The sequence below is a fragment of the Gadus macrocephalus genome, chromosome 9 (assembly GCF_031168955.1).
Source record: "Gadus macrocephalus chromosome 9, ASM3116895v1".
Taxonomy (NCBI): domain Eukaryota; kingdom Metazoa; phylum Chordata; class Actinopteri; order Gadiformes; family Gadidae; genus Gadus; species Gadus macrocephalus.
In genome coordinates, this window is record NC_082390.1 from 9802553 (window position 1) to 9824922 (window position 22370).

The 22370-nt window shown below is 44.7% G+C and overlaps 1 protein-coding gene across 1 annotated transcript; it reads left to right on the top strand.

Moving 5' to 3' along the window:
- The first annotated feature begins 1343 nt into the window (after nt 1-1343).
- Nucleotides 1344-14913, top strand: LOC132464999 (ceramide kinase-like). Its single transcript, XM_060061655.1, has 13 exons — nt 1344-1690; nt 3004-3252; nt 3799-3921; nt 4626-4751; nt 4845-4911; nt 5069-5214; nt 7693-7767; nt 8290-8442; nt 9230-9335; nt 9675-9751; nt 10055-10254; nt 10823-11181; nt 13160-14913. Exons 1-13 carry the CDS (start codon nt 1534-1536, stop codon nt 13245-13247), a joined length of 1926 nt encoding a protein of 641 aa, XP_059917638.1. The 5' UTR covers nt 1344-1533; the 3' UTR covers nt 13248-14913.
- The last annotated feature ends 7457 nt before the right edge of the window (nt 14914-22370 follow it).

Below are 22370 nucleotides of genomic sequence, written 5' to 3' on the forward strand. Positions count from 1 at the left end.
CTCTGGTTCATTTATTTTTGCGTACACTTGGCCTCTGCTTTATATGACAATATTCAAAAGTACTTTTTATCCCACTTGTTCAGTCCAACTATTTTTTTTTTTAAACGATGATACTCTCATTTGTCACCATAGTGTTCATACATGTCTGACTCGTCTTACCTTTTTATACACATCTTATCACACAATGGGTATTTTTGTCATGCCTGGGCATGTCCTTCAGATGGGTAAAGGAGTCTTTCTATTACCTGATTTGGAAATGGTTTGTTAGGTCTTATTTTTCACTGTCGACCATTTTGTAAGTCTTAAACAATTGTATTTACAATCAGATTTTTGTATTTTTCTTGTGCTAAATGAAGCATTTTTTGCCGCCAAAAAACTAAGCTGAAGTTGACTCGATTAGCCGCTAGTGATGTGAGACCAGAAAGCGAGTACATTTTTTTAAACGTACAAACTGGTCATCTCTGGTTCCGTATGACATGTTTAAAGATCAAAAACTATTCTCGACTCTTGCAATACGCCATATGATTCATTCTGGGCCGACTGGGACAATGAATTGGATACTCGTGTCTCGTTCACAGCATGATTTGGAGGATGTATTCACTTTAGGCCCCAATGTTCACAGGTATTGACCCCCTCATGTAGTATCCCCCAGTATGTCTGGCCCCCCACTAGGTTTTCCCACTCAACCGATCTCCAATGTACGGCCTCTTTCAAGCCAGCTTATCAAGGGTTAAATCACCTTGGGGCCCCCAAAACACGCCCGTTATATCTTAAACAGGATGTCAACTATCGGTTTATGCGGTTTGGAGCATGGCCCCCAAGTCATTCTAATGGGCAGTTTCAAATCCAGCTCATTAACATTTAAACACGCATCAACGAACAGGTTTTTCTATCACATTTGTACAACGGATACATTTTCCTTTTGCATCTGCAACCTTGAACGGTTGCCTGAAACGGACCGTACAGACATTAAAAGATCGTGAGTGGGGGAAAAAACATTCTGGCCACTGGCAAGACTGAACCCAATGTGGAATAACAATAGATTACAAATGAAAAATACATTTATTTTGATCAACACAAATATCACAGTACCAGTGAAAACCAGTTTTAACTATGTTCGAAAAAATACTTGTTTTCTGGTCACACATCAACACTAGCTGCTAACAGCTCTAACTTCAGCTTCGTGCCAATAATGCCCGCCCTTTAAACTTTGACCGTCGACTATTTAATTATTTTAGCATTAAAACGTTCTGATTTGCAATTCACATGAAGATCCGCTCGGCGGTAAAATTACCATTTGTTTACACATAAAGCGTCACATCGTAGCCTCATTATAATACGTGATGACGCGCGGATTAAGACTCTTCGGCGCGCTGACGTCACACGTGCTGCCTGAACCGCTATCCACCTGGAGACGGAAACCAAGCGGCCGTGCTTTCTTGTTTTATTACCCCGAGGAAAACGCGATAAGCTTCTAGGAGATGCCGATGAAGAGATAGCCTCCTGCTCTCCAGGGCGACAGAAGACGGAGGGATGGAGAAGGAGGATAAGGAGGATAAGAAGAAGGAGGATGATCAGAGACCCGCCGGGCTCCTGTCCTCGCAGCTGCTGCTGAAACGCAGCGTGTACGAGGTGTCTCTGCACCCCGGAGTGCTCACCTGGACCAGAGCCCACCTGCCCTCCAGACTCGGTGAGTCCCCCGGGCCGCGTTCCGTAAGCTGGCACAAGTTCGTTGTGAGCCCTTTCTATTGTTGATCCGCTACTTCTGTCTGCGCATGCGCCACGTCTGTTGTTGTCCCACAACATGACTCTGAAACGGACGCTAAAATAAGTTGACTTGTTGACGTGTTGATGTTCCTCTCGTGTTGTATGAGCTGCGTGTGTTTGGGCTACTGGTTGTTCAGAACGACCTTGAAGAGCCCAGTCACTTGATGCCCATAGGTTCCATTACTCACTAACCAGTGTGTATTGGTTTTACATACTGGTCATCATGTGATGCATATTGGTTCCAGTTCACACTAACCAGTGGGTATGGGTTTAACATATTGGTCATGTGATGACTTCGACTTTCCCTGAAAGAGATTAAATCAACTGCCAAATGCAATCCTCTCGACCTATTTAAATATATGAATTAATATAGTAAGTTATTTATATGATGTCCTCTATGAAATTTTGCATTGAGGGCATTTATCAGACGTTTTAATCCAAAGCGATTTACTATAAGTGCATCTGTCAGAAGAAGGTGAAACAACATATCAGCAACTCCTACTTCCTCTATGACTCTACCTTATTTAAGAATGCTTTTAACATTTATGTTTTCACTTTGTGGAACATTCTTCATTCCGATTACTTCCTATCTTCCTAGGCTAGGTATGCCCCCTACTGTCTTACTTCCTAGGCTAGGATTGACCCCTACTTCCTTCCTCGTTTGGGGCACACAGACGGTCATATCTGTAGTAATAAACATTGCTATTAAAAAAGTATTTATTTGGGGTAAAATGTTAATTTTGCGTCTATGAAGAGGCTTCTGATGGTGTTTCCCTGAAGAACCCACCCTGACCTTCTAGCTGGAGAGCTAAGGCTGTGCTAGGAAACCATCCTGTCTTTCTAGCTGGAGAGCTGAGGCTCGTATCCATGCTAGGGAACACTGCTTAGTTACTTTCCGCAGTAACACATGTAGGTCAGGGTGTCAGGTGTCAGAACCCCAGGGGGTTAGGCCTGCCTCCGCCCTCCTCTCTGTAGAACAACACACCACCTGCAGGTGGGGTAGAGTACAGTAACATAAAACAAGGACAAAGTGAGTTTTTGACACGAGAACCGCCTTGCTGGCCCTAGGCCTAAGCTAACGTCCTCGACACTCAGATCAGAACAGTACTTTATGTTCCTCCTGTGTGTGTGTGTGTGTGTGTGTGTGTGTGTGTGTGTGTGTGTGTGTGTGTGTGTGTGTGTGTGTGTGTGTGTGTGTGTGTGTGTGTGTGTGTGTGTGTGTGTGTGTGTGTGTAGGCCACACTGTACCTGTGTCGGAGGTGATCTCGGTGCGGGAGCTGGAGGTGGCCAGCAGCACCAGTATCTCCCCATGCTCCTGCACCAGTATGTGCAGCACCACGACCAGCAGTGACAGCAGCCCCAGTCGGAACAGCACCACTGGTACCAGTATGTGTACCAGTAGGTGTACCAGTGGAGCGAGGAGCTCCAGGCGCTGGCAGAAGATACCCCAGAGAGATGATGAGGACTCACCCCACGCCTTCACCGGTACGGAGACGGGTAGAGAGACGGACGGGAAGAGAGACAGACGAGAAGAGAGACAGACGGGAAGAGAGACAGACGGGTAGAGGGACAGACGGGAAGAGGGACAGACGGATAGGGGGACAGACGGGTAGCGAGAGAGATGGGTAAGTAGGGAGACGGGTAGAGGGAGAGACTGGGTGAGAGAGAGAGAGAGAGACTGGGTGAGAGAGAGAGAGAGAGAGAGAGAGAGAGAGAGAGAGAGAGAGAGAGAGAGAGAGAGAGAGAGAGAGAGAGAGAGAGAGAGAGAGAGAGAGAGAGAGAGAGAGAGAGAGAGAGAGAGAGAGAGAGAGAGAGAGAGAGAGAGAGAGAGAGAGAGAGAGAGAGATATGAGTAGAGAGACAGACGGGTAGCGGGAGGGGCTGTATACTCCAGTGTGTAGTACTCCAGTATACGTAGTTCACTAGTATACAGGTATAAAGTACTCAGTACTGATGTGTCCTAGTACTCTGCTCCAGTATACACAATATCCTACTATACCGATAAAGCCTTAGTACTCCTGTGTGTCCTCAGTGAGCTACGTGCAGCGGGCGCGCCGGGCGGCCTGGCGGCTCAGAGACGTCACCTTCCTCTGTGCGGACGCGGCGCTGTGTGGCCGGTGGGTCCGCACGCTCACGGAGCAGCTCTCCGCCCTGGGTACGACCTCCGACCCCCGACCCCTGACCCCTGACCCCCCTCTCATGTTCAGGTTCACTCCACGGAGCTGTGTTGTGATGTCATCGTTTAAAACAGCGTTGCTAATGTAAAGCTAACCCAGTGTGTAGAGTGTAGTGTGTACCAGTGTGTAGTGTAGTGTGTACCAGTGTGTAGTGTAGTGTACTGTGTACCAGTGTGTAGTGTAGTGTGTACCAGTGTGTAGTGTAGTGTAGTGTGTACCAGTGTGTAGTGTAGTGTGTGTAGTGTAGTGTGTACCAGTGTGTACCAGTGTGTAGAGTGTAGTATTAGTGTGTAGAGTGTAGTGTGTACCAGTGTGTAGTGTAGTGTGTACCAGCGTGTAGTGTAGTGTGTACCAGTGTGTAGAGTGTAGTGTGTACCAGTGTGTAGTGTATACCAGTGTGTACCAGTGTGTGGTGTGTACCAGTATGTGGTGTGTACCAGTGTGTAGTGTGTACCAGTGTGTACCAGTGTGTAGTGTAGTGTGTACCAGTGTGTGGTGTGTACCAGTGTGTACCAGTGTGTAGTGTGTACCAGTGTGTAGAGTGTAGTGTATACCAGTGTGTACCAGTGTGTGGTGTGTACCAGTGTGTACCAGTGTGTTGTGTGTACCAGTGTGTACCAGTGTGTACCAGTGTGTGGTGTGTACCAGTGTGTACCAGTGTGTGGCTGACGTCTCCCCCCAGCCCAGCGCCCGCGGCGGCTGCTGGTCTACATCAACCCGCTGAGCGGTAAGCGGCAGGGTGAGAGGATCTACCGCCACAAGGTGGCGCCGCTCTTCTCCAGAGCCAATATCTCCACCAGTGTCATCGGTAAGCCCCGCTCCCCGACCACCGGACTGGTCCATTCCTTCAAAGAGACGAAGTCCAGCGGGAAGTTCTAATTTTTCCCCCCCGTTTCCATAGTTACGCAACACGCCAATCACGCCAGAGATCACCTGCGGACCGAGGCGGAGCTACAGAACTACGACGGGCGAGTGGATACTTGTGTGTGTGTGGGTGTGGATGTGTGTGTGTGGGCATGCAAGTGCGCGTCTGTGTGCGTGTTGACCTCTGACCCCAGGGTGATGTGTGTGTTGACCTCTGACCCCAGGGTGGTGTGTGTGTTGACCTCTGAGCTCTGACCCCAGGGTGGTGTGTGTGGGGGGTGACGGGATGTTCAGCGAGGTGATGCACGGCCTGGTGCTGCGGACCCAGAGGGACCAGGGCCGGGACCACCACCACCCGGACCAGAACCTGGCCCAGACTGGCCTGCGCATCGGGATCATCCCCGCAGGTGAGCACCCCTGGACCCACCAGGTGGTCTAGACCACCCAGGTGCACATCTAGACCTGGTCTAGGCCACCCAGGTCCACACCGGTAACAACTGATCTTAGTTATGTGTATATATTAGTGCTGTCAAGCGATTAAAATATTTAATCGCGATTAATCGCATTAATGCCATAATTAACTGCAAATCTTTTTCTATGCTAAATATCCCTTGATTTCATTGTCCCATTCATTTTTCTCATTTTAATGCTCTTATCAACATGGAGAAGTGCATCGGCTTGCCTTGTGCAAATGTTTTTTTATTGATAACAACATTGGCTTATACTGATCAAAACAGGACGATACCAAATAAAATTACAAAGTGCAAAGGTAAACTAGGACTCGGCCTATTGTGCAATTAAACGATGAACATACGAATATACTGCCTTGAACATAGCAGTCAGGCTACTGCTTCTTTGTTAGGTACACTAGGGGTGCACCCACACTAGGCCATCTGGCCGTGGCCGTGGCCGTTTTCACACCTTACCGTGCTCAAATCTGCCAGTGTGAGTGTGGCCAGTCTGGCCAGGCCAGGCCAACTTGGCCACTTGGGAGAGGTGTGCTGCTACGGTACGGGCCACCACGGTACAGATGCTAATGAGCCGACACGCGCACACGCACGGCTACGCAACCTGAGCTGGATGACGCATAGTCCATGCGACGACCATGGACATAATAAAGGCGACAAGCCTTCTTTCCCATTAAACGGTAAACATGGCGTCAAGCGATGTTAACGCTTGTTTGCGTACTCGAAAAAACCAGCAGTGAGAGTGGGCTCTATCTGAGAACGTCTCCAAATAAGCAACAGACTCTGCAAAGTGCGCACTGTGTTCTCTGTGTTGTTGTCCATTGTTGTTAAAACTCTGACTGGCGGCAGACTTTATTATGATCCATGCAGGGGATGACGTGTTACGACCTGATGACGTGTGTACAAGAGCCTACCGTGGGCAGGCCACAGTTGCGACGGCCAACGGCCACGGCCAGATGGCCTAGTGTGAGTGCAGGCCAGAGAACAATGGAGCCAGTTGAGCACGGTTAGGTGTGAAACGGCTAACGGCTAACGGCCACGGCCAGATGGCCTAGTGTGAGTGCAGGCCAGAGAACAATGGAGCCAGTTGAGCACGGTTAGGTGTGAAACGGCTAACGGCCACATGGCCTGGTGTGAGTGCACCCTTGGACTCGGCCTATAGTGCAATTAAACGATGAACATACAAACATACTGCCTTGAACATAGCAGTCAGGCTACTGCTTCTTTGTTTTAACGCCGTTAAAATTGGTTTGCGTTAACGCCGTTAATAATGCGCTTAACTGACAGCACAAGTATTGTATATGTACTTAGTATATGCCTCATCTGAACCTCCTAAGACGGCGCCATTTGTTTGGTTCGCTTTCTCGGGCAATATCCCATGATTGAGATCTCAAACTCGGGATATCGTGACGGTCGTCTCATCACGCTAATAAAAAACAAACAAACCGCTAATAAAAACAAATAAATCCAGGCAAAAAGGTCTATCTTGTTTATTTTTGGAGTGTTTACGTGTAGTACATACTAAATGGCTCCGTGAATAGTGGGGAATAGCCCTATTGTGTAGGCTATTCCCCACTATTCACTTCGCCTTCGTCGAATAATTGTTAAATATGTCTGTCTGTCTGTCTGTCTCTATAAGGCTCTATACTATAGAGCTGTATGTGATGGATGTACCCGTCTGTATGTATAGAGCTTTATGTGATAGATCTGTCTGTATAGAGCTATATTTGATTGATCTTCCCGTCTGTCTGTATAGAGCTATATGTGATAGATGTACCCATGTGTCTGTGTAGAGCTGGATGTGATAGCTGTACCCATGTGTCTGTGTAGAGCTGGATGTGATAGATGTACCCGTCAGTCTTTATAGAGCTATATGTGATAAATGTACCCGTGGGTCTGTAAAAGAGCTATAGTTGATAGATGCACCCGTGTGTCTGTATAGAGCTATAGTTGATAGATGCACCCGTGTGCCTGTAAAGAGCTATAGTTGATAGATGTACCCGTGTGTCTGTAGAGCTGGATGTGATGGATGTACCCGTGTGTCTGTGTAGAGCTATAGTTGATAGATGCACCCGTGTGTCTGCGTAGAGCTATAGTTGATAGATGTATCCGTGTGTCTGTATAGAGCTATAGTTGATGGATGTACCCGTGTGTCTGCGTAGAGCTATAGTTGATAGATGTACCCGTGTGTCTGTATAGAGCTATAGTTGATGGATGTACCCGTGTGTCTGCGTAGAGCTATAGTTGATAGATGTACCCGTGTGTCTGTATAGAGCTATAGTTGATAGATGTACCCGTGTGTCTGCGTAGAGCTATAGTTGATAGATGTATCCGTGTGTCTGTATAGAGCTATAGTTGATGGATGTACCCGTGTGTCTGTGTAGAGCTGGATGTGATGGATGTACCCGTGTGTTGCAGGCTCTACAGACTGTATCTGCTTCGCCACTGTTGGGGCCAATGACCCCGTGACCTCTTCTCTGCACATCATCGTGGGTGAGTCAGCAGGCCCACACACACACACACACACACACACACACACACACACACACACACACACACACACACACACACACACACACACACACACACACACACACACACACACACACACACACACACACACACACACACACGTACACACACACACGTACACACACACACACACGCACGTACACACACACACGCATGTACACACACACACGCATGTACACACACGCATACACACACGCATGTACACACACACACACACACACACACACACGCATGTACACACACACGCATGCACACACACACGTACACACACACACACACGCATGTACACACACGCATGTACACACACACACACGCACACACACGCATGTACACACACACACACACACACGCATGTACACACACACACACACGCGCGCATGTACACACACACACGCGCATGTACACACACACACAATCACACACGCACACAGAAACATGAACCCCCATTTCCTATAGGGTAACGGTGTGTATTGGTGTTGCTAGGCGACTGCCAGCCCATGGACGTGTGTTCCGTACATCACGGCGACGCCTTCCTGCGCTACTCGGTCTCGTTGCTAGGCTACGGTTTCTATGGCGACGTGCTATCGGACAGCGAGAAGAGGAGGTGGATGGGCCCGGCGAGATACGACGTCTCAGGTGAGGAGTGAGGGGATGAGGCGTGAGGGGGAGAGGAGTGAGGGAATGAGTGAGGGAGTGAGGGAATGAGTGAGGGAGTGAGGGAATGAGTGAGGGAGTGAGGGAATGAGTGAGGGGGTGAGGGAATGAGTGAGGGGGTGAGGGAATGAGTGAGGGGGTGAGGGAATGAGTGAGGGGATGAGGCGTGAGGGGGAGAGGAGTGAGGGAATGAGTGAGGGAGTGAGGGAATGAGTGAGGGGGTGAGGTGTGAGGTGTGAGGGGGAGAGGAGTGAGGGAGTGAGGTGGTGAGGTGTGAGGGAATGAGTGAGGGGGTGAGGGAATGAGTGAGGGGGTGAGGTGTGAGGTGTGAGGGGGAGAGGAGTGAGGGAGTGAGGTGGTGAGGTGTGAGGGAATGAGTGAGGGAGTGAGGGAATGAGTGAGGGGGTGAGGGGGAGAGGAGTGAGGTGGTGAGGTGTGAGGGAATGAGGCGTGAGGGGTTGAGGACGGAGGGGGTGAGGAGTGAGGGAATGAGGAGTGAGGGGGTGAGGAGTGAGGGGGTGAGGGGTGAGGAGTGAGGGAATGAGGAGTGAGGGGGTGAGGGAATGAGGAGTGAGGGGGTGAGGAGTGAGGGAATGAGGAGTGAGGTGTTTATCTGGCACTGGTTTACTGATACTGGTTAAGTTTATGTTGTACTGGTTATGTTGAACTGGTATGCTGGTTATGGTTATGTTGTACATGTTAAGGATATGTTGTACTGGTTAAGGTTATGTTGTACTGGTTATGCTGAACTGGTATTGTGGGCGGTCAGGTGTGAAGAAGTTCCTGAGCCATCGGTACTATGAGGGGACCGTCTCCTACCTGCCGGCCAGCGACGTCCTGGGGACCCCCAGGGACCGGGCCCCCTGCCGGACCGGGTGAGGATCCCCAGGGACCCTAGACCTACAGCACATAGACCTACAGCACATAGAACTACAGACCACAGAACTACAGACCACAGAACTACAACACATAAAATTGCAACGCATAAAACTACGGACCCTATAACTACATACAATTGAACTACAGCCCATAGAACTACAACAGATAGACCAACAACACATAGAGTTACTGCTTAACAACACACACTTAACGTGTGTGTGTGTGTGTGTGTGTGTGTGTGTGTGTGTGTGTGTGTGTGTGTGTGTGTGTGTGTGTGTGTGTGTGTGTGTGTGTGTGTGTGTGTGTGTGTGTGTGTGTGTGTGTGTGTGTGTTAGCTGTGTGGTGTGTCAGTACAACAGACTGCTTGAGGAGGAGAAGGAGGAGAAACTCAAGATGGAGGAGAGCCATGAAGGTACGCTCACTCACTCATTCACTCACTCTCTCACCCACTCACCTCAGAGCCATTAGGTCTGTACGGCCTCCACCACACACCCTGGAGTCTGCACCATGAGGACGTTATGTATCTGTCCATCATATCAAAGGCCGACCCAAGGGGCCGTCCTACTGATGTTGCGGGCTGCTGATTGGTTGATTTGATGGGCGGGTCTGCAGCTAACCTAGCTTACCTTCTGATTAACATTTATATCCTGAACCCGATTGCTCTACTTTTGAAAAGTTGTACTGACCTCTGTACTGACCTCTTACCCTGACCCAGGGCTGGCCTGGCGCAGCGTGCGGGGGAAGTTCCTGGCCATCAACGCGGTGAGCATGAGTTGCGCGTGCCCCCGCAGCCCCCAGGGCCTGTCGCCCGCCGCCCACCTGGCCGACGGGACCACCGACCTCATCCTGGTCCGCAAGGCCTCGCGCCTCGCCTTCCTCCGGCACCTGCTGAGGCACACCAGCAAGGACGACCAGGTAACTAACACAACCAACTACCGTAACCACCACAACTAACTACCATCACTACCTGCTGAGGCACACCAGCAAGGACGACCAGGTAACTAACACAACCAACTACCGTAACCACCACAACTAACTACCATCACTACCTGCTGAGGCACACCAGCAAGGACGACCAGGTAACTAACACAACCAACTACCATAACTCACTTCATCTAACTAACATAACTACCATCACTACCTGCTGAGGCACACCAGCAAGGACTACCAGGTAACCACCACAACTAACTACCATCACCACCATAACTAACTACCATAACTGCCTGCTGAGGCACACCAGCACGACCAGGTTACCACCACAACTAACTACCATCACCACCACAACTAACTACCATAACTACGTGCTGAGGCACACCAGCAAGGACGACCAGGTAACTAGCTGTTAACCATCATAACTACCTGATGACCACCTGGTAAATGCCGCACCTCCTCCTCGGCTTTGTGGAGGTGACTAACTGGTAACTTACTGGTGACTAACTGGACTTACTGGTGACTTACTGGTGACTTACTGGTCTCCTCCCAGTTCGACCTGGGCTTCGTGGAGGTGCACCGCGTGAGGAGGTTCCGCTTCACGCCGCGGTTCTGCCAGAGCGACTCGGAGCTGGACCTCCAGGAGCTGCTGCAGGAGAAGGAGCAGAAGGAGGCGCAGCAGAAGGAGGTGCAGCAGAAGGAGGCGCAGCAGAAGGAGGTGCAGCAGAAGGAGGCGCAGCAGAAGGAGGCGCAGCAGAAGGAGGCGCAGCAGAAGGAGGTGGCGGGCAGCCAGGCCAGGAGGATCTTGGGCCAGCTCTGCAGGGAGCACCCGGCCTGCTGCCGGACCCCCCCCTGCTCCTCCTGCTGGAACTGTGACGGCGAAATCCTCCCCCACGCCGACATACAAGTCAGGTACACCACACTCCTCCTCCTTCCCCTCCTCCTCCTACTGGCTCCACTCCTCCTCCTCCTCCTAGCTCATAGTACTTAGCGTTGTGTAGCATCTTATCCTAGCTGTCTGTGTTGTGTACGGGTAATGGGTTAACCTAGTGATCGTTAGTGCTCAGCCCTTTGCACTTAGGTAAGTCGCCTTTTTTTCATTTTATTTTTTTTCAGTTTTCACATACATTTGAAAAACAATGAAACAGAATAAAACTGATAGGTCCCCGAAGGCAGGGCATAATAAAGCTTAACATCTACAGTCAAAACACATGTTACGGGTTACTTTTCTAGTATTCCTCAGAGGGGGTGGGCACAGAAACAAAGTATCACCAGCATGTCATCACAATTCAGATAATGTCCTTAGAGAAGTTCCCTTTGCTGGATTAAGTAAATCCAGCAAAGGGAACCAAAGTGGCTGAGTCTTTATTCCTTTAATCCAAGACGCATGCCTCGAAATCCAGTGTAAGTACAAAAAGACAATAAGATCAGGCACAGATGAAGTAGTAGAAAGGGGGGGATAAAAAATTAATAAAAATAAAAGTAAAACAGTACATTCCATGTGATGGTGCTCGTACATCATAGGCATATACCGGTACTTGTCTTACTCATGTGATGACCATTTTAACCAGTACTTCTTAAATTATTTTTTTTAAGTCTGGCTGAATGTAAGTTTTTCCATCTCGTATATTTCTTTTACAATTGCTGACCACTCTCTCTTGGATGGTGGTTCCTTGTTTAGCCACTTTTTGGTAATTGCTTTTTTACCGGCTACAAGTAATATTTTGAGAAGATATTTATCTTGGTTGTTAAGTTCAGTTGGTATATTACCTAAATATACAGTGCCGAAATCAAAATTTATCTCAAAACCCCAAAATAGATTTTATATCTGACATTATGTCTAACCAGTAGGGCTCGATTGCAGCGCAATTCCAAAAGATATGATCGTCGTCACCCATTGTATAGTTACGTTCATCTTCTGTTAAGGTTATGTTCGCTTCCTTCTCCCAATTATTTTTAATATAAAGTGTAGAATGTTTTTTGGAATTTTGTAAACAGGAATATAATTTTGACACCAATTTCTTACAAAAAAAAATAAATTATGAGATCCGATTCAGCTTCATCATCAATTTGAATGATTCTGTCAAAATGATGCCTAATCTGTAGAGATCCTGTCTGTCTAAATTGTGGGATTCTTGAAAATGTAGGAAGCTTTCTAAGCCTGTTTTGGTTGAAATTACGCAGTATGATGTGATGGCCTTCCTGGTCAGTTGTGTCCAGCTGTGCTGGTTTAAAATCATCATCTTGTTCTACCCATCTCAGCACTCGTGCTTTTCGCTCCAATTTTAGATTCTTACATTCTTTAAACCAGATATTGGGAGGAACCATTGTAAATTAACTTATTTTTTCGAAATAAATGGTCTTAGACTTCACCTAGCAGGGATTGAAGTGGGATATCAAGTTGGTTTATTTCTAGTTCTTTCCATTTCGCTTCATAATCATTGATACACCAGTAAACTAAATATTGTAATTGTGCTGCCTTATAATAGTCTTCTAGACTTGGTAGAGACATGCCTCCCTTTTATTTGGATAACTGTAGCATCTTAAAACCTACTCTCGGTTTCTTACTCTGCCATACAAACCTAGAAATCATCTGATTCTATTCAGTAAAATGTTTAGTCGGTATCTGTACTGGTAAGGATTGGAAGAGAAACAACAGTCATGGCAATATGATCATCTTTATAGTCTCTATTCGATTATGCATACTTAGTGTTGGTAAGTCGCCTTTGATAAAAGTGTCTGCTTAACGCCCTGAATGTAAACGTACACCTCAATCCCGAGCAGCAGCAGCCTGGTCTGTCTGAGGCTGTGTGTGTTGGCGTGGAGATGGCTGACGTGTTGGTTGGCGTGGCGACAGCAGGCCGGTGATGATTGGCTTTTCTCTCCGCAGGGCGCACCGGCAGCTCATCAGGCTGTTCGCCCGCGGCATCGAGGAGACGCCCGTGTTCGATGACAACATCCCACCCGGCGCCATATAGGCCCCGTCCCTTCTCCCCTAGACCCCTCCTTTCCCGTGTAGCCCCTCCCCTCGTCAGGCCCGGCGCCTGGCCCCATTGAGACGGTCGGCATGGTGACTGATGGTCTGACGACCACTAGGTCACATGACGTAGCATGTTCAATGTGGAACTGATTATTGATTGTTTGTTTGTGAGTCTGTCGGCGCTCTCCGTCTATCAGAGCTTAGATGTTTTTATATTTAAGGCGTTAAAGTTAAGATGTAGACATTTTAGCTCAAGATAATCACTCGTATGAATATAATTAATATAATCGTTCTACCAAATACCAGCAGGTCATTAGGGTTTTTGTTGTGGATCAATTAAAACATATATTTGATTTCTTTAATTTAACCTTTTATCCAAGCAGTATAAATTCTTATATATTACAGCGGCCTGGAGAAGGGGCTAGGAGTGGAAAGGAAATACATTTAAATAATTAAAAAGCTGACTCATTGGAAGGTTGATGACTCAAGTTGGAGAAAGGCTTTAATCATTTTACTCTTTGATCATGAGATGAATTCACTGATGGAAACATGATCATTTAGTGACCTGTTTCTGCTCTGTTACAATCGAGACATGAAATGTTTAAAATGTTTAAAATCAAACTGACATAAATCTCCACCAATCAACTTCCACTGAGCGAACTTAAAATCAAACCAGTAAAGTCAATCGAATGCTGGCTGTTTTAGGTTAACTGTTGTAGCCGACGGAGTACTTCTGATACATTGTGTACTAGAACTCACACATTGTGTGCTAGTACTAACACGTGCGTTGCCGGGCGGGTCTCTGTAACCATGGAAACCTAGTACAATCTACTGATTTCTGTTTCCCAAATATTACAATCTTCTGTTGATGTTGAATGTTGTTTGTTAATAAACTACCTAGCAATGGAGCTAGCTTAGCCCTGGCACTAGCTTAGCCCTGGAGCTAGCCTAGCCATGGTTCTAATCAGCTGTTGTAACCAAGACAATCCCCCCTGAGACTGAATGTACAACGTGTAGAAACAAGTCTTCCTGCCAACTTTCAGTAGCTTTGAACTAACCCTTCTGTAAGATACCGTTGCAGCAAGCAAACGCTACTGTGAGGAAGCTACTGTGGGCTAACACTACAGCGAGCTAATGCTACCAAACCAATCGGCTCCTCTTGGCCGCTCTACAAAGCCATGTTGATGACATCATCTATAATTTATGTTGTAACCATTAACCAACTAGTTAGAAGGACTAGCATTGAGAAACACATTATTTCCATATGTTGACATGAACGTAGAGAAGAGGATTTGTTTCATACCTTATGGAGCCTCTATGCATAGGCCTATTTGATGTAGCTTTAGGAAAATATACTTAATCAAAAATACTATGCTGATTGAATAAATCAATGCATCTTCATGTAGCACTTACTAACTCCTGTGATACTCAAACTGCAACAGCTATTGCTCTATGTTTTAATCCATTCACGGATCTGGTAGTACTGGTCTCCAATGTACTTCCAGACTACTGGTCTTCCCAGACCAGTAGCACTTTACTCCAGGTCAGACCAAATCGTTGTTTATGTCAAATAAGGAGAATATGCTCCTATAAAGTTTTCTAAAGGCTACTACTACTACTACTCGATGTGCTTGCTGTTTAATAAAATAACAAATGCAATGAAACCCTTTTCAAATTGTCTGCTTATTGCACTTATAAAAAACATTTAAGGTTGTTATAAAATAAATAGTCGGACCATCTCCAGTAAGTGTCTTGGTGGTGCAGTGGTACGACCTGCTGATTGGAGCGCTGTAGGGCCCTATGAAATCTGTTTTATTTTTTTCCAAATTCCGTTTTATTTTTTTCCAAATTCCGTTTTTTCCGTTTTAATTTTCATGAATTCCGTTTTTACACTTTAAGCAATTTAAAATCAAAATCAAAACGGGTGTCAAATAAGTGCGAACGAATACAATTCTTACAATTTAATCAGATAGAAGACTACATTTATTAAAACATCCCAACATTGCACTGTTTTTAGTGCTTCAAATAAAAACAACATGACAACATGACATAAATAATAAAGTGCTTATAAACTCTTTTTTTATAAACTCAAATTGTGGTTTGAAGGAGCGTGCCCTGGCTACGGCGTTCATTGTTTTTTATATGGATTTTGGACTTCAAGTGGTCATCGCACGTATCTTTGCGTTTCCAATCGATAGTATGTTGACATATTCTACAAAACAGCTGATCACCTGAGTGATAGAAGTGTTTTGGATATTGTTCGGCTCTGAATTTGGGGGTTAGAACCGAATTACGGGCGCTTCAACTTCTTCTTCGGCTACTTGTTAGGAGCGGGAGCGGGACCTATTGTTTGCATTCCCGCCACAGAGGCTGGAGTGGTGGACCGGGGATTTTTTTTTACATTTTTGTGGGAGTGACTGCTAAACATTCCAATATCATCCCACTGCAGACACAAATGGGCGTTCTCGTGTGGTGGGAGTTCCCGTTTACGCAGACTGGAACGCCCCCTTCTTATTCTTCGTCGCCTTTCTTGCTGAACTGTATTAAAATTTCAAAGTGTACTACTCCGAAACCAGGTAAATAGTGTTGTAAATAAACTTCCAAAGCTTTTCAAATCTTATTTGGCAAATAACTTCACATGGTGTGTCTTTTTACAATTTATTCGTTACCAGCATTCATAGTGTTGATCAGCAGTGAAATAGTCTGCTTAGCAACCGAAGACGCTGGGGTTGACAAGTTACCGGACTGCTACCCTTGCAAGTGAACGGAGCGTTCCACGGCATTGAGAAGACCAGTGTAATAAAAGCCTATAAAATGTCTGTTTATGGCATAGATTTCTCCTCAGATTAGGCCAATAAAGCAATGATAACAAAAAAACACAAACGCTCGATCAAAGGCCCCTTGGGTCAATCAAAACCCTCATTGTTTAACATGAATTGGCTAAACAAATGACCACTGTACCATATTTAAACACAATTCAAATTGTGCAGAGAATTATTTCCATTGGTCATTCTCAGTGGCGGCTGGCGATCAAACATGTTGGTGGGGCACAGTAACAGACAGGGGGTCTGAGGTCCCCCCCCCCCACCACCATATTATTTTTTTAATTTAATAGATTGGATTTCCTGTATTCTGGTGCATTTTGGGGATGGCCACTACCTATTTACCTACTTTTCATTCAGATTCATAGCCTACATCCTGACTTGCAGGGCCTGGACAAGCTTACACTGCATATACAGACCTACTTCATGGCCATTCCACCAGCCATTGCTATTTGACCCATTGTTGTTATTCTGATATTGAGACAAATCATGATCACTGTCCTATAGCGTCCATTTTTTATGAGTCTCAATGTCTACTTCAAATGCAGTTAGAAATATGGGACAGTTGCTTCATTTTGTTTATATGCTACAGGCCGAAAGACTAAATTAATATGTAACTTACTTGCTCCTTTTAAGTATAACATTGCTTGGGGAGTCCAATTCCTCCACTGAAAAGGGTGGAAAGTGCTTACAACTCTCTGCTAGGTAGCGATCTATGACACTGTTGTTTTTTATCGGTCGTCATGAAAAAAACATGAGGGGTAACACTGTTGTTTTTATCAAATGAAACATGAGGGGTGACACTGTCGTTTTTCTTTGGTCGTCATGAAAAAAACCATAAGGGGTAACACTGTTTCTTTTTGATTGGTCGTCATGAAAAAAAACACAAGGGGTAACACTGTTGTTTTTTATGGGTCGTCATGAAGAAAAACAAAAGGGGTAACACTGTTGTCTTTGTCAAATAAAATATAAGGGGTAACGCTGTTGTTTTTTTATTGGTCGTGTGGCAACCCCACGCCATTGGCCAGGGGCCAGCCGCTGCAGCACCCGCCCCGTGGACGGGTGGTGGAAGGAAGATACCTCCCCCTCCACCCAGCTGCACTAGAGGGAGCATCAACCGGGCCCAGGGAATCAAGAACATTGGGGGCACCTGGGGGACGAGGAGAGAGGAGCTTTAAGGGCTGGGGACGGGGGAGACGGGAGAGAGGGCTGACGAGGAAGAGACGTGTGGTTGAACCGAGGTGCTTTAACCAAATGTTTTCCCCACCAGGAGTAAGCCGGAGGCGTCGGGTGCTGTTTCCCCGCCGACCCCGAGGAAGAAAAGGACCAGGAGGTCCCGCGCCCTTATTCCCGATTACGGAAGAACCTTAGTTTATATATGATTTCCCTTTTTGTGACTGGACTTACAATAAAACCCGTTGCACCGCAACCCTGCTTCATTCATTAATTCCCGAATCCCCGCCGCCGACAAAGGGGGTTGCCACAGTCGTCATGAAAAAAACCACAAGGGGTAACACTGTTGTTTTTATCGGTCGTCATGAAAAAAAACATAAGGGGTATCACTGTCGTTTTTTATCGGTCGTCATGAAAAAAAACATAAGGGGTAACACTGTCGTTTTTTATCGGTCGTCATGAAAAAAAACATAAGGGGTAACGCTGTTTTTTATTGGTCGTCATGAAAAAAAACACAAGGGGTAACACTGTTGTTTTTATCGGTCGTCATGAAAAAAACATAAGGGGTAACACTCGTATTTTATTGGTCGTCATGAAAAAAAACATAAGGGAAATAATAGAAAAACACACATACATTTTAATGTCATACGTATATCCTCTTTATTGATGATTGATCATTGTGAAATTTCATCGCCTCAGTGGTGCAGTGGAGTGTACTCTGCCTCACCCACTGGCGACCGCTGCTCAATTTCTGTGGAAAACACAATATCTTTAATTTGAAACGTAATGCTATCATGTCTATTGCATTGTCATATATAACCACAGACATATTTAAATAATAAATCTCAGTGGGAAGTGGAGAGAGCTGTGAGCTATCCCCCTGGAGACCGGGGTTCAAGTCCGGTTGATGTCCTCTGTTGGAAGACTCTTATCTCTATTTCATGCGAATTATAAAGTCAAGTATAACCATTGTGTTTACTTTATTCGGTGTCTTGATGTTGCATTGATAAGTTCGGAGGTTAATACTCCAAACAGCTCAGGTTCGGATCCCTGCAAAAACGTTGACAGGGGTACCGCTGTCAATTTTTATCGGTCGTCATGAAAAAAAACATAAGGGGTGACGCTGTTGTTTTTTATTGGTCGTCATGAAAAAAAACATAAGGGGTATCACTGTCGTTTTTTATCAGTCGTCATGAAAAAAAACATAAGGGGTAACACTGTTGTTTTTTATCGGTCGTCATGAAAAAAAACATAAGGGGTAACACTGTTGTTTTTTATCGGTCGTCATGAAAAAAACACAAGGGGTAACACTGTTGTTTTTTATCGGTCGTCATGAAAAAAAACATAAGGGGTAACACTGTCGTTTTTTATCGGTCGTCATGAAAAAAAACATAAGGGGTAACACTGTTGTTTTTTATCGGTCGTCATTAAAAAAACACAAGGGGTAACACTGTTGTTTTTTATTGGTCGTCATGAAAAAAACCATAAGGGGTATCACTGTCGTTTTTTATCGGTCGTCATGAAAAAAAACATATGGGGTAACACTGTTGTTTTTATCGGTCGTCATGAAAAAAACATAAGGGGTAACACTCGTATTTTATTGGTCGTCATGAAAAAAAACATAAGGGAAATAATAGAAAAACACACATACATTTTAATGTCATACGTATATCCTCTTTATTGATGATTGATCATTGTGAAATTTCATCGCCTCAGTGGTGCAGTGGAGTGTACTCTGCCTCACCCACTGGCGACCGCTGCTCAATTTCTGTGGAAAACACAATATCTTTAATTTGAAACGTAATGCTATCATGTCTATTGCATTGTCATATATAACCACAGACATATTTAAAGAATAAATCTCAGTGGGAAGTGGAGAGAGCTGTGAGCTATCCCCCTGGAGACCGGGGTTCAAGTCCGGTTGATGTCCTCTGTTGGAAGACTCTTATCTCTATTTCATGCGAATTATAAAGTCAAGTATAACCATTGTGTTTACTTTATTCGGTGTCTTGATGTTGCATTGATAAGTTCGGAGGTTAATACTCCAAACAGCTCAGGTTCGGATCCCTGCAAAAACGTTGACAGGGGTACCGCTGTCAATTTTTATCGGTCGTCATGAAAAAAAACATAAGGGGTGACGCTGTTGTTTTTTATTGGTCGTCATGAAAAAAAACATAAGGGGTATCACTGTCGTTTTTTATCAGTCGTCATGAAAAAAAACATAAGGGGTAACACTGTTGTTTTTTATCGGTCGTCATGAAAAAAAACATAAGGGGTAACACTGTTGTTTTTTATCGGTCGTCATGAAAAAAACACAAGGGGTAACACTGTTGTTTTTTATCGGTCGTCATGAAAAAAAACATAAGGGGTAACACTGTCGTTTTTTATCGGTCGTCATGAAAAAAAACATAAGGGGTAACACTGTTGTTTTTTATCGGTCGTCATTAAAAAAACACAAGGGGTAACACTGTTGTTTTTTATTGGTCGTCATGAAAAAAACCATAAGGGGTATCACTGTCGTTTTTTATCGGTCGTCATGAAAAAAAACATATGGGGTAACACTGTCGTTTTTTATCGGTCGTCATGAAAAAAAACATAAGGGGTAACGCTGTCGTTTTTTATCGGTCGTCATGAAAAAAAACACAAGCGGTAACACTGTTGTATTTATCGGTCGTCATGAAAAAAACATAAGGGGTAACACTGTTGTTTTTTATTGGTCGTCATGAAGAAAAACATAAGGGGTAACACTGTTGTCTTTGTGAAATAAAATATAAGGGGTAACACTGTCATTTTTTATCAGTCGTCATGAAAAAACCATAAGGGGTAACACTGACGTATTTTTTGGTCGTCATAGAATAAAACATAGGGGGGGTAACACTGTCGTTTTTATCAAATGAAACATGAGGGGTGACACTGTCGTTTTTCTTTGGTCGTCATGAAAAAAACCATAAGGGGTAACACTGTTGTTTTTTATGGGTCGTCATGAAGAAAAACAAAAGGGGTAACACTGTTGTCTTTGTCAAATAAAATATAAGGGGTAACACTCTCGTTTTTTATCAGTCGTCAAGAAAAAAAACATAAGGAGTAACGCTGTTGTTTTTTTATTGGTCGTCATGAAAAAAAACATAAGGGGTAACACTGTTGTTTTTATCGGTCGTCATGAAAAAAAACATAAGGGGTATCACTGTCGTTTTTTATCAGTCGTCATGAAAAAAAACATAAGGGGTATAAAAAAGATTTTTTTTTTTTCAAGAATTTTTTTTTTTAATTCAACGGTTCAACATTTCAAAATGCAAAACAGCTTGCATGAGATTTTAACAAGATTCTAACTGCACTGTCGTTTTTTATCGGTCGTCATGAAAAAAAACATAAGTGGTAACACTGTCGTTTTTTATCGGTCGTCATGAAAAAAAACATAAGGGGTAACACTGTCGTTTTTTATCGGTCGTCATGAAAAAAAACATAAGGGGTAACGCTGTTGTTTTTTATTGGTCGTCATGAAAAAAAACACAAGGGGTAACAACACTGTTGTTTTTATCGGTCGTCATGAAAAAAACATAAGGGGTAACACTCGTATTTTATTGGTCGTCATGAAAAAAAACATAAGGGAAATAATAGAAAAACACACATACATTTTAATGTCATACGTATATCCTCTTTATTGATGATTGATCATTGTGAAATTTCATCGCCTCAGTGGTGCAGTGGAGTGTACTCTGCCTCACCCACTGGCGACCGCGGCTCAATTTCTGTGGAAAACACAATATCGTTAATTTGAAACGTAATGCTATCATGTCTATTGCATTGTCATATATAACCACAGACAAATTTAAATAATAAATCTCCGTGGGAAGTGGAGAGAGCTGTGAGCTATCCCCCTGGAGACCGGGGTTCAAGTCCGGTTGATATCCTCTGTTGGAAGACTCATCTCTATTTCATGCGAATTATAAAGTCAAGTATAACCATTGTGTTTACTTTATTTGGTGTCTTGATGTTGCATTGATAAGTTCGGAGGTTAATACTCCAAACAGCTCAGGTTCGGATCCCTGCAAAAACGTCGACAGGGGTCTAGCTGTCAATTTTTATCGGTCGTCATGAAAAAAAACATAAGGGGTGACGCTGTTGTTTTTTTATTGGTCGTCATGAAAAAAAACACAAGGGGTAAAACTGTTGTTTTTATCGGTCGTCATGAAAAAAACATAAGGGGTAACACTGTTGTTTTTTATTGGTCGTCATGAAGAAAAACATAACTGGTAACACTGTCGTTTTTATCAAATTAAACGTAAAGGGTAACACTGTCGTTTTTTATCTGTCGTCATGAAAAATCCATAAGGGGTAACACTGTCGAAATGTATAGAATAAAACATAGGGGGGTAACACTGTCGTTTTTATCAAATGAAACATGAGGGGTGACACTGTCGTTTTTCTTTGGTCGTCATGAAAAAAACCATATGTGTCATGACGGAAACGCCCAAACCACTGTTGTTTTTTATTGGTCGTCATGAAAAAAAACATAAGGGGTATCACTGTCGTTTTTTATCGGTCGTCATGAAAAAAAACATATGTGTCATGACGGAAACGCCCAAGCCTGCAGCTGGACCCTTCTCAAACATTCAGTGACGTTAATGTCACCTGTGATGTTTCCCTTTTCCCTCGAAACTGAATTTCACCAAAATAATGGCGAATTCCGCTGCATTCCGCTGCATATTGTAAACGTGACGCGTGATGTGCCTTGTCCCTGTTACATGTTATATGTGCTGCAGAACAGGAACCTGCTGGAAATCAGTTATTTTACTGAGACAGGCCCGTTTTAAATTGTAACTTTGTTACTTTTAATACTTTCTTCCTGTATAATAAAAAAAAAAAAAATTATCAGTAGATTCCGTTTTTATTGTCCGATTCCGTGATTCCGTCCGCGTTTTCGTTATCGCGGAAATCATAGGGCCCTTGCGCTGGAGGCCAGGGTTCAAGTCCTGCCTGTGTTGGTCGTTTTTCAAACAGCCATTATCTGAATATAATCAAGTCAAATATCACTTCCGTCCGATACACTGCTCTGTGGCACAGTGGAGAGAGCGAGAGCTATCCGTTATCGTCTCTGAGGTCCTGAGTCCAAGTACCACCACGGT

Coding starts and splice junctions, on each gene's coding strand:
- LOC132464999 (XM_060061655.1), top strand. CDS start 1,534: ATGGAGAAGGAGGATAAGGAGGATAAGAAGAAGGAGGATGATCAGAGA. Junction 3,922..4,625: donor GGAGCAGCTCTCCGCCCTGG/GTACGACCTCCG, acceptor GTCTCCCCCCAG/CCCAGCGCCCGCGGCGGCTG. Junction 4,912..5,068: donor GAGCTACAGAACTACGACGG/GCGAGTGGATAC, acceptor CTCTGACCCCAG/GGTGGTGTGTGTGGGGGGTG.